The sequence below is a fragment of the Parasteatoda tepidariorum genome, chromosome 3 (genome assembly GCF_043381705.1).
Source record: "Parasteatoda tepidariorum isolate YZ-2023 chromosome 3, CAS_Ptep_4.0, whole genome shotgun sequence".
Taxonomy (NCBI): Eukaryota; Metazoa; Arthropoda; class Arachnida; order Araneae; family Theridiidae; genus Parasteatoda; species Parasteatoda tepidariorum.
Window position 1 is genome coordinate 91,353,579 of NC_092206.1, and position 13,446 is coordinate 91,367,024.

General features: G+C 29.0%; 1 protein-coding gene across 3 annotated transcripts in view; it reads right to left on the reverse strand.

Moving 5' to 3' along the window:
• LOC107451486 (C-Jun-amino-terminal kinase-interacting protein 4) overlaps positions 1 to 13,446 on the reverse strand; it is a 54,081-nt gene that overhangs the window by 39,931 nt on the left and 704 nt on the right. For all 3 annotated transcript variants that reach the window (XM_071178986.1, XM_043049582.2, XM_043049581.2), the window contains exons 2-8: positions 13,289 to 13,409; positions 8,890 to 8,960; positions 8,436 to 8,521; positions 6,949 to 7,099; positions 5,637 to 5,766; positions 4,716 to 4,839; positions 1,621 to 1,712 (exon numbers count right to left, since the gene is read on the reverse strand). In XM_071178986.1, the coding sequence (XP_071035087.1) occupies positions 1,621 to 1,712; positions 4,716 to 4,839; positions 5,637 to 5,766; positions 6,949 to 7,099; positions 8,436 to 8,521; positions 8,890 to 8,960; positions 13,289 to 13,409 (775 nt within the window). The remainder of the gene's footprint in view (positions 1 to 1,620; positions 1,713 to 4,715; positions 4,840 to 5,636; positions 5,767 to 6,948; positions 7,100 to 8,435; positions 8,522 to 8,889; positions 8,961 to 13,288; positions 13,410 to 13,446) is intronic.

A 13,446-nucleotide genomic window follows, 5' to 3' on the forward strand; every position in this document is an offset into this window, starting at 1 on the left:
AACCTGCAAGAACGTAGTAGAACGCTTCCCAATTTTTATTTTACAACAAATTTTGCTGAAGAAGTCTATTTAATGATGATTTTTAAATATTTTATCTTTTTTAGATATCTTTTCTTAATGTAAATAGTAGAATAAAAATAAAATATTTAAAAAAATCACATAATTAAACATGCTAATTTATAATGAAATAAACAGACCTAAACCTGCAAAAGAGTGTGGTGGAACACTCTCCAATTTTTTATTTTGCAACAAACTTTGTTTAAGAAGTCTATTTAAGGATGATTTTTCATGAAGGTTGATAATTAGAAAGACAGCAGGATTTTAATAAAAATGACTGGCCAATTTTTGATGAATCATATTCTTTTTACTCTTTTTTATCAAAATTAAAAATTAATTAATTTAAAGTATGATATGGTCATCCCAATGTTGTGTGGGAATACCCTATGGACTTTCACCCACTGTAGCACCTTCTTGGATGTCTCATGTCTTTGCAGGTCATCCGGGTGCCTAATGCCTAGTGTTGTAATTTTGGGGTATCCATAACCGCTGTACACTGAAAAAGGGATGCTATTGCTTTATAGTTAGACCGGTATTCCCCATGTAATTCCCCGGACTTTACTGGTTGTTTTCAGATTATTTCCCCTTGTGAGCTCATATAATAATATATTTCTCCATATTTGTTCCTTTACATAATTTTTTATAAATTTACCAAATTAAGGATTCTAAATTTAAAAATGTGAGTTTCCATAATCAACTTTGAGAATAAAATGTAAAGAGAATATTGCAGCTTAAGATCAAGTGGGAGGAAAAGATTTTTGCCTAGATACATACAATACCCAGAATATTGTTCACCATGCCCAAGTTCTGGTCCGATGCAAAAAAATGAAATTCTGAATAAAGACATTCCTTTTTAAGATCTTTGCGAATTTATTTCATCTCCATTAATTTGGAAAATAATTAAGCCGGGACAGCCTGGCTGACAGGGCGCCGGACTCACACCTGATGTTTGAACTGGAGTTAAAATCCAACCGGCCGAAGACTCTCCTAGTGATTACTGGTGCATGTTAAATCTATCTGGTCACAAAGTCCTCCATGTTCCCATAACAAATTATACCTCGAGATGTACTGAATTGGAGATTGATTGTTCTCTGGTTTAGGTCAAAATTGGGATTTATGGATGAATGAATGGACATATGAATCAGTCCACTCTATAAACGGATGTGACATATGGGTGTTGCAGAAGACAAATTCTTGGCCATAGATAGTGCTACTTAAAAAAAGAACAATCCCCTGCCTTAATGGCTGATGACAATAACAACAGGTAAATAATTGGAAGAGTGAGAAAGGAGGCAGAGACAATGGATCTGAACTGAGTATATGTTTCCAAGCAGAGGGGGAAATGAGGATGATCTCGTTTCAATTAAACTCGCACCCTGCATCAGTAATCAGAAAAATGTTCACACACATGGCGCAAAACATTCGTTGAAATTATCCAGTTAATTTAATTCATAGTTTACTAAACTAATAACACAATTTTTTGTGTGGACTTGACGAATCATCTTTTTTTTTACACTCTGTTTGTGAATAAATAAAATTACAATTTCTAATTTTTATACTGACCTGAAATGTCGGCACCTTCATCCATTTCCACAAGAGCATCATTATCTTGGAAACTCAATTCCTGATACAGGGTATTCTGCCTACGACGTTCACTATAATATTGCACATAACATATTAGGATATGCAAACCATAATCAAATACATATTTAATTTTTAAAAGAAATTTTAATCTTTTAAAATATATAAAAATACACAATGGTAGAAACTAAGAAAATGTAATGGTATGAGTTAGTCCATTTTCATTTTTTTTTTATTATCATTATTATTATTTGTGTAATTACACAAGGTGTTGCCAAAACACAACACGAAATAATGATGTTCGGGAAGTTACATGACATTTCCTTACTGTGTTTTGGCAACACCTTGTGAGCGAACACCCAGTTTGTTAATCATAGTGTTGCTGAAACACAAAAAGGAATAGTGATGTTCCAGATGTCACGTGACACTATTAAACAATACATACTCCATATTTTCCACCTAACTATTAAATAATGCTAAACTTAGGCACCGATTCATAATATCTTCCTCATGCGAAATTTAATTATTGATCCATAAGGCCATCTAGATAATGTATCCTAATGCAATTAATAATGGTTTTATTTTCACATAAGAAGATGCTATACCACAGGAGAAACCCTTTGTGAGAAATTTTATTTCACCTCCATGGGAAATTTAAAATTTTAAGGATGGAAAAAAAGGAGTTTAGACAAATCTATAGAAAACTAAGAAGCTACAAATACTGAGTATTATTTAACAATATCAAAATGCAAACAAATTATGGCAGGGTTATTTAATCACTGCACAATCTTAAATAATCTTGTCCTAAACTATTTATATTCTGATATTTTGAAGGAAAAAAAAATTTTCCAGCATTTTCAAATGCTGAAAAAAAATTTTTTGCTACATGATTAACTTTTAGGGTTAATCATTAATTCCTCTCCATGTATCAGAACTCAAATTTTTTAGAAACTTAAAATCAATTATATAGATTAAAATGATTTTGCTATGAAGAGTTTGTAATGTTTTATCTAATCTACAATATCAATTGCACCATTCTACAGTAGTCATTAACTAAACATTTAATTTACATTTGGAGTTTTTATTTATACCTGTTTGGCTGAGTGTGCGAATCGTTACCAAGAAGCAGAGAGACATTGAATGCAACCTCATCCTTTTTTGAATTTGCATTTATTTTCAAATTGGAGACACTCATAATAATTTACTTTGAGCCATGGTGGCTCAGGGGATAGAGCATCTGTCTTCCAATGAGGTGAACCGGGTTCGAATCCCAGCAATGGTTTGAGGATATGAATTCCGCACCCTGCTCGCACAGACCACAGTGCTGGCGTAAAATATCCTCAGTGGTAGAGGGATCATGGGTTAGAGTTCCCTTGCTGTTAGGCTAACCGTGGGAGGTTTTCCTCTCCATGTAATGCAAATTAGTTCCATCAAAAAGTTCTTCACAAAGGCAAATTTTCCCCAATACTTGATCCAGGGGTTCCTTTGTCTTTTGATTGGGTTCAAAATTACAAGGCCATGGAGTAGAACATTAGTAGTTGTAAACATAAAATTGGGTCGGCTGGTGGTTGAAAGTTATAAAATATGTTAAACTTTATGTTAAACGGTGCTGGCATTGACATTATGTAAATTACGTGTAGGTTTAAATAGAACTGTCACTTCCACTTCTTAACTGTTGCTTTGTTGATGGTTTCTATTTTTAAAGTGATTTTCTTGCATCCATCGTTAGTTTCTAAGTTACCCGTGTGATGTTCATCACGTTTTCGTGAATTGTGAAGTATTTATAATTAAAAAGATGTTTATGGCATTGTAAGTGTCTGAAGTTTTAATTTCTATAAGGTCCGACCTCCGGGAGATGGAGTCTTGCATTCTTCTCATAGTTAATGTGTTGCCCTTATGATATTTTGTAATTTTATGCTTTAGGAAAAATTTAGTGATGAGCCAATAAAACCACTTAACAGCTTTCTCTCACAGCACAGCTCATCCTCTTAAGCTCGAGTCTCACATTAGCATCCTCATTTAAAACTGCAGGCTAGTTATGACAGTTAATGGGACCAAGTTATTTCTTTCTTTATAAAGAATATCACATGGATAATTAAAAAAACAGAGTTCTCCCCAGGAATAAAAAAGATGCTTCCTCACAGAAAAGGGCATTCACTTACCACTATTAAAATTTATCAAAATGTGTAACAACTGAATTTGATCCTAATTTTTTTAATTACCCTCTTATACTATTTTATGTGTATATTTCGAAGCAATGCACACTCATTTTCAAAATAACAGAAAAATTTGAAGCTTTTGAAAAATAATTGAAGACAGGCTAAAAGCAATCTCTGTGTATAAATTTTCTCCAAAATAAAAAACAAAAAAAACTAAACAAAAAAAGAATTCATTAACAAAGTGAAAGCTTTTTTTTTTATATTTTAAACTGTAAATTCCTAGAATAAACATTTAAAGGTGCATTTTTAAATAAAAATTATTTACTAAAAAAAAATGGTAAAATTTAAAATCACTAAAAATTGGTTAACATACAATACATAACATACATACCATATATAACATATAATACCTCCAAAATAAAAGATATATATTAGAAAAGATATAAAGAACATTTCTGGGGCCGACAACACGAGAAAAATCTTACAACACGAGAAAAATCTTACTAAAATGAAGGAATGAAATTAAATAAAGCTAAATAATTATCAATAACTAAATAAATCAGAAGTGGACTCTAAATTAAGATAGGTGATTAAGAGAACAATTTGTTTCCAGAAAAATAAAAAGGAAGTGTTTTTAAGGGATGACCACTTATTTATACAAAAAGGGAAAGGAGAACACATTTATAGGGATCAAAGGGTGGGCCTCCCTTCTAAAAACATTTAAGGAGAACACTGTATATAAAGCCATTAAATCAAAAAAAGAATAGGAAAATTTTTTCTCTTCAATACAAAACACTAATTTCTCTTCTTAATAGCAACCAAAAAATAAAATACATAACATACATTCAATTCTAATGAAAATTGAAACTGGTGAGATCACGTGCAATTCTTCTTCACATAAAATAATAAAAAGCATACCTTGTAAGTGTGCTGTTTTCCAGGTTAAAACTAAATCCGTCCATTTCTTCAACTTCGTCCATTTCCGGAGTGGTAACAATTGCATCATTTAAGTTGGCATCCAAATCATCCACCCAGCCATCTCCTAAACATAAATATCGACTTTTTTTTTAGAATTGAAAATTTCTTTTTTGTACAGTTACAGAAACAATGCAACTGTTTATGTAAGATAAAATTCGTTTGCAATGTGAATCAGTGTGTACTTTTTTTAATAATGTATTCGTAACTTTTTAAAAATTTAAATTACTAGTAAATAAGTGGAGTTGCTGCTGCACATGGCTTTAGATTAGATAACACCTGGCCTCTTATCCACTTTTCAAAAAGGCCTTGCTTTAAGAAAAGACCTCCTGGAGTCACAGACCCCTACTAAATCACCCCTCTCCATTTCCTCAGTGACCGTGCCTTTTAAGTAACAAGGCAGGTCTCAACACTATTTATTTAACAACTCTAACAGAAATCATTAAGAAGTTTCTCAACACATATAATTGAAATCCTTTTACAAATTTGTCTGCTGATCATCCTTTTTTGCTTCAAATACCATATGCATCTTATAATAATTTTTTGTTTAATAAATTAAGAATTATAAATATTTTATAATGTTCTGAAATTCATCTTATTTCTCACCCGCTTCTTAAAATTTCTCTTCATTTTAGAAATAAACCTTGTAGCGTTAACAACATTTTGAAAAATGCTCTAAAAAATATTTATATTAATAATAAGTTTTTTTTAAATCGGTAAAATTTTTAATGAAGTTTAAAATGTGGCCACATGTTTTAAAATGAGGCCAGTCTTAAAAATACTACAACTGGCTACTAGCAAAATTTTGTTAATTTTGCTCTAAGGTTGTTAGCGGCATTGTGACAATTCAATATATCAACTTACTTGTTCCAGTGCTCCTGTCACTTAATGTCGGCTTATCCGTCACTTGGGATTTTTCACTCATAGATTTCTCTCTGCGGCGTGAACCACTTTTCCTCCTGGGACTAGTACCAATATTGGTAAAAGTTGCCTCCTGTGAAAAATAGTGCATACAGCCAAATACATTCAGAAAAAGAACCAAAGTTTATGCATTACGGTAATATTTTTATGCTTCCCAAAATACATAAATATTACCTAAAAATGCTAAAATGAAACAAATAATTAAATAGAGGAATTTAATCTTAATAAAAATAAGCAAATAAAGATACAAGATTATGAAGCAATTTATTGCGACACATTTATAGGTGAGTAAAAAAAAAAAAGGTAATCAAAATTATTTATTAATCCTAAAAGTTAACTATCACTAGTATTAAGGAAACAAAATCTAGTTACTAAAGCAATATCATATTAATGTGATAGGTGTAAACAGTAGAATCCCGATTTTCCGCTTTAACCAAGCTATCAAATATTTCTAGTTGTTTTTTTGGTTCTAGTTTATATTTCATTTTTTAAAACTATTGCGGAAAAAATTTTGAATTTAATCTTCCAAATACTCAGGACAACAAGCTGGCTGACAACACAAGATTACCAATGAAATGATCATTAATATTGTCAATAATAATAATGAATATAGCGAAGATGAAGACAGTCACGATGAAAATCAATATTTAAAAATCTCTCATACAGATGAACTAAAAGATATCAAGAGTGCTATTGAATATATAGAACAACAAGAAAGAACAACACCAGCCTTCTGTTATCTCTAATAAAATAGCAAAACATTGCTGCAAAAAAGCACCATAGTAATGCAAAACGATTAAGAACTTTTTAAAGTAAAAACTGATTAATTTTCGTAAAGAATACTCTTTAAGTGTTTTTACATAAGCTTTATAATTATAATATGAACTGTATGAGATGTACTTGCATAAATTTTGAATTTCTTTAAATATATTACATTTATACCTACTCTTTTTCTTTCCTTTTTATACTCTTAGCTTTACCTGAGATTTTCAGTTATCCAACTTAGTCGTAGTCTCCATTAACATACTCAATTAAAAACAAAAAATTTGCTTTTGAAGCACGTTATTTTGTTTTTCAAAAAAAAATAATAATAATTCTGGAAACAAAATAATTAAATGAAAATTTAAAATTAATTTCAAAATTTGATTGAGAGAAAATAAATATGAGAAACAAATTAAAATTAGATAAATATAAATAAAAAATAGTTGCAACAACGATAAGAAATCTTTTTAAACAAAAAATAAGTATGGTTAACCTCTATTTCATGTTTAAGACTTGTATTTGAGTCTGTGCTTAACGTAGGGGATACCATTGAAGAGACATCAACTGGACTTGTGATTGATTTATTACTGATTTCTTGTGGAGAGACAAAAGGAACAGTTTCCGATTTTGAAAAATTGAGAGGTCTAAAAATAATTACAAAGAATTAAAACAAAACTTAAATTAGAATCAATATGCTAACACATTTTATTCAATAGAGAAAAAAATTATTTAATTTATGCAACATGATTCACACAGCCGTCAGAGTGGGAAAAGAACAATAAGTCAAAAAAAGTAAATTTTAAAAAAAACAAAAAAACATTTGAAACTATTTTGCAAAAAAAAAAATTTTTTTAAACTATTTATATACTTTTTTTTTCTTTTTTTACTATATGTGCACATAGACAATCCAACAAACTGCAAAGCTTTATACATAAATCATGTTTAAAGAAAAAAACAATAAATTAAAACAACAAAATTATGTAGAAATATTAAGAAAAAATAGAATTTTAACATTTTGTTCTAAAACTCAGAAAGTTAGAAATTCCGCAAAAAGTCGGAAGAATCTTATACCTGTTTATAATATATTTGAAAAAGAAACAAAATAAAGATTGTTTAAATTGTGTGTTATGTTAAATAAATCAGAATTTGACAAATCTGGGGGAAATGGCTTAAAATTTGACAAATAGCTGATGAAAAATTATCAGATTTTCAATGAAATCATTGTGAATTGAGCACATTAAAAAATAATGGACTATATTCACAAATTATGTTTCATAATATTATGTATATTCAAATTTAAAAACCTGTGAGAAAATAGCGGATAAAATGATGAACAACTTCCAAAAACTTTCAACGCTGTACTTTTTTGTAGAATGAGTTATTATTCTGGTAGTCCACGGCGATTGATTGAGTGCAGGATTTAGTTGCACAAGGTCCAGCAGTCCATGGCAAGAGGCAAATTTGCTTAGAAACCACAGAGAATCCATAGTAGTCAGAATGTCTGCTTAACTAAGGGCAACTTTCATAACACATTTCTTGAATATGAATCAATTGACCAATTATGAAATCTTTATGTAAATTAATAAAGGATTAAATGGTCTATTCAGATGTCTTTATTTTTAAAATGGCAATACATTGATAATAGGTAAAATATATAGAAGTAATGTTTATTTTTAAAGGCAAAAACTGATCTTCTCTGTAATATTTTGAAAGACTAAGATCTCCAAAAATAAATTTTCAACATAAAAATGCAAAAAAAGCAGGAGGCAAATGCTGGGATTTTGAGAATTGAAATATTTTAAGTTTAAAAGTTTCTATACACTTTAAATACTATTTTAAAAGAAGTATCTTTATAAAAATACATTTATTTATTCCCACAGAATTTCAGGAATAAATAAATTAGAGCACTGTATGAAACTATAAATTCATTTCATTTTTTAATAACTTTGATTAACGTCAATTAAAAAAAGCTAGACTTACCTTACTTTATTATTTATTGCTTCTAGTTTCTCAGAACCAAATAATATTTTAGTTCTTTCCATATAATCCATATGGGTCTTGAAGAGCTGTGTAATAAAAGTTAAACTAGTTAAAACTATTTCAGTAGAAACACACAATGTTCATATATGAAAAACAGCATTCATCTATAAAATGGAGTTGAAATTATGAAACATTGATAACTTATTTTATTACTCTAAAATAAGAGCTATCTATTATTGAAAAGCCACTTTAATTATCCAATTTAACTCACCCAACTTAATTGTATTACATGAGGCTTTTAATTTTCAAATAATTATAATGTTTTATGGGGATATTCACATATTTTAAATTTGGGAGCTTAGGAAAACCTGTGTTGAAGCTTAGAAATTTTGAAAACTGGCAAATACATAGGGATTGATTTTTATCAGTGATAATTACAAATTACAGTACTTACTTCGGTGTATCGTTCATGGAGAGTTGAATATTCTTTTCTCATTTCTGCATCCTTGTCTTCTAATCTTATAGCTGTAAAAAAAAAATAATAAATAAATAAATTTAGAGGTACAGTATATATAAGAATAAGTGCATCCATGTAAAAGCTAAGTACACTTTCTCAATGAAAATTTAACCTAAATTCAAAAACCAAAACTTGACTTAAAATAATAAGTCATGCTATTTTTGTGTGCAACTCTTAACTTTTCTTTAGGACTATCCAGCCATCTTAATTAATCTGCCTTTGTTCAGAAAAAAAAATTAGTCATGATTTAAGCCACTGAAAAATTTCTGAAATAACCTTTTCAAATCTCTCACCATGCTATTAAACATTTAAGGCTTATCAGAAACAAATAAATTCAGCTTTAACTATTGTGCATATTCTAACCATATACCCCTACTTTCATATAAGAAAAATCAATAGTTTGGTACCTGTACCACAGTAAACAAAACAAGAAATGTAAACTTTACTTTTTCAGAACCATCATAATTAACCATTAATCATTTTTTATATCACTGTCTGAAGGCATCCTTCCATAAGACAAAGATTATTTTACAAGATAATGTTTGCTTATTTTCTTCATTGTATTTAATGTTGAATTTTAACTAATATTTTTTATAGATAATTTAACATAGGTTTAAAACAAATGTATTAAAAAAAATTTATTACATACCAGTGTTCTCCCTTAGGGAGACTCCCTAAGAGTTTTTAGAAGGACAACCTGCCCAGCTTGCCCTTTGATCCCTAGTAATGCACCCTCCTTGCACATTTTGAAGGAAAAAAAAGTCAGCCATCCCATAAAAACACTGCCTTTTTACTTTATTTTTTTAGGAAAAGGTTTTCTTAACCACCTCTTGTAGTGAAAAGCCTACTTCTGATAATTATTTAACTTTAATTTTTTCTTTGATTCCTTCATCTTAGTAAGATTTTGCTTTTGTCGTCTAATTATATAGCTAAAATTCCCATATCTTAAAAATGATAGCTAAGCATCATTCCATCTGAAATCGTTTAAAGTAATTATTCTAAATCAAAATAACTATTCCATTCTAGTAAAAAAATCTCTTTAAAAATAACTTTGTTAACACTTTGAAATACTTAAGGAGTTAAAGTATTATTTCAGATTATTACAAACACAAATGCCTATGATAAGATTGAAACTTTATGAACAGACATTTATTAGGAAGTCACATTTAAAAATTCTCACCCAACTCATTGAAAAAATGCCTAAGAAATTTTTCATTGGCAGAGAAAGAATAATGCACCAGCTGAAAGTGGTACAAGTTTCTCCAACGGGAACCTTTCTACTTGGATAGTGACCGAATGATACAGTTGAATCACAAAATCATATATAGCTACTAAAGAAGTAACGCCTGGATCTTTTGTGTTTTATCTGTACTTGAATATGTCCATTGTGAATTAAAAATATATTAATATTGCTGATAATCTAGCAAAAAAAGCATTTCCAAGAATCAGGTTAGTGAATGAACAACTGTTGTACCCGGAGTTAAGCTCGAGAAGTAAGGCTTTAAAAAACACCTCTTTGAAACAACTGCCACCACATCCATGATATCTTAGAGGAAGTTTTGGTATTTCAATTAGTTTTAAAGGTGACCAGAGAGATCAAATTCATTCAACTTGATTGTCAACTGGATATTTAAGCACCTTCAGATTTTTCCATGGCACTAAAGCATTTTCTGTTCGCACACAGTGTTATAAAGCAAAAGTCAGTTCACAACATCTAATTAACAAGTTAACCGGTTCACAAAGACCTTCTGATGAGACCTATGTATGTTTTGAAGGTATTTAAAGTGAATCTATCAGTTATCTTAAGGTTAATCTATCAGTTCAATGATAATAGACAGATCGTGACAGACTATTTGATGACTAAGAAAAAAATATACTTTTCGGTTAGCCGAACGCAAGGAAATTCAACTATTTTATTACTTTTTTAATTTTATTTAATTTTTTGAACATCCAGTTTGTCTAGTGTTAAAAAAATAAAGAAAGAAAATTAGTAAAAAAATTGCACTCGGCTAATTTGAAAAGGAGCAAAAATCTAGACTAGAGGTACAGAACCTTATTGAGTGAGGACCTCTTGTACAGCAGGTTGACCAATGAAGGGCTGGATGTCTAAGAATTTAGATTTGTTGATTGCAATTATGGTACTTTTTATATAAATGTCATTGTTTTAGATTCTAAATTTTTTTATGACTCAATTTAATAATATATTTGTAAAAATTAAATCCTTTATAATATTAAAATACATTCAAACCTAAATAACACAAAACTGATATTTTTTTAATAAAAAAAATATATTTCCTTTAAATCAAAAAGTATACTTATTGTATACATCATATAGAAAGCTTTTTTTAAAAATAAATAAACTGTAATGTTTGTAGAATAAAAGTAAAATAAATGAAGAAATATTCTTCTGAGTAATGTAAATCAAATATTTTAATTAAAAAATTTTATGCCTGTCTTAAATTACTTAAAATAAAACTAACACATTATAACTCAAAATAAGTTGGGAAGTTTTTTTTAACTGTAGAACATGATATTTAGTGAATTATTTAAGATTTTATAAATATTAAATCTTAAAGCCATGAAAAATTAGAAAATTTAAAAAAAAAAAAACAGTAGATAGTTTATTCACTCATGTTCAAATTTTGCATGTTGTCGTAATATTGCATTAAAAAAAATCAAGATTTTAAAAACTCCAGGTGGAAATGAGTAACTACAACTGGCAAAAAAATTATCATACAATAGATTGATGATAAAATCAGAACAAATGAAGCAAGTACCTAAAAGTAATTATTAAAATTCGCGATTCAAAACTCAGAAGTTGTAATACATTGTATTAAAAATATTGTGATTTTCGCAACCACATTAAAAAACAGCAATAACTACCACACAAAAAATCAAAATTTAACTTGGATTGACTAGGAAATTGGCACAAATAAAGAAGTGGCTAATGTGATTATTAAAAGGTGCAATTTGAACTTGCAAGTTGCAATAATATTGCATTAAATATATTGAGATTTTTAATAGCACATGGAAAAGTGTAACAGCTGCCAAAAAACCGATTGCAAAACAGCTCGGATTGACGAAATCGGCACAAATAAAGAATGTCAAAATTGATTATTAAAATGTGCAATTTGAAGCTCAAAAGTCATAAAAATATCATATTAAAATATTGGGACTGTCAATATCACAAGGAAAAGTGTAATAATAACTTCCAAAACAGCGATAAAGAAAACCTTAGATTTGCAATGAAATCAGCACAAATAAAATGTTCATTTTAATGAGCAATTCTAGTGTTGTAATAATACACATTAAAAATATAGATATATTCAAAACCATGTGGAAATGCATAGCAGTAATTGCGGACGAAACTGCAGGAAAAAAAACATGGATTTATGATAACATCGGCACAAATAAAGCACATTAAAAGTAATTATTAAAATACACAATTCGAGACTCAAGAGTCGTAATAATGCAGCATTAAAAATATTGAGATTTTTAAAATTAGGATTTTAAAACTGACAATAACATGATTGAAAAGTCACTTGGATTAACTGTGAATTAGACATAAATAAAGTGAACAAAAAATAATAACTCTATTTTGAAATCTGCGTATCTGAACGTTTTCATATTAAAAATAAAAAATATTAAGATTGGTAAAACTTCCTGGAATTCCACAGCCATTATGTTCAAATAAGCAATCAAATAACCACGCAGATTTCCAAATGAATCAAAGGAATCTGTGTAATCTGAGCGTATTCAAAAGTAATGACTAGAATATGGGATTCAAAATTTTTAACTTACTTTTCTATTCAAAGAAGAAGAAAAAATTATAATAATTTATTTAATTGAGTTCAGGAGCTGCTGCGGGTCGCAATTCATCAGCTGGTTAGCCACATATGGTCGGCAGGCAAGAGGTCGGGCACTCCTTCATTAGAGGGTAAAATATTATAGGTTCATAGAAATTATCTTTCTTTTATAAGAGTAAACGGAAAGCACAAGTGCAAAATATCAAAATCGGTCAATAGAAAAAGAAAAAAAAATTCTTAAAACTCCAATTTCTCTTTTAATTTGAAGCTGTTCATGGATAATGAAAAAAGGTAACTTATTTAAATTAACTAGAATATAATTAGACTTTTAAACATTTACAGAGTATGATAGAGTTGACATGAAGAATATGAACATAGATTATTAAAATTTGTTATTAACAGATAAAATCACAAATGCTCAATAATGGGCTGCATAAATTTACAAAGCTGATATAAATTAAAAAAAGAGTTATCATTGCTTAAAATTAGTAGGTAAACATTTAGAGAATGTGTCAATAAGTTGCTACTACCATGATCAGATGAATTTTTGGCTTTCAGCTCCAGCATTCTAACCAAAGACTCCAAACTCTCAACTTTTTCTGACAAATTTTGCTTATCATCATCAGTAGAATATTCAATTTCAATGAGTCGCTGAAAATTATAGCATATGATGAGAACAAATATCAGG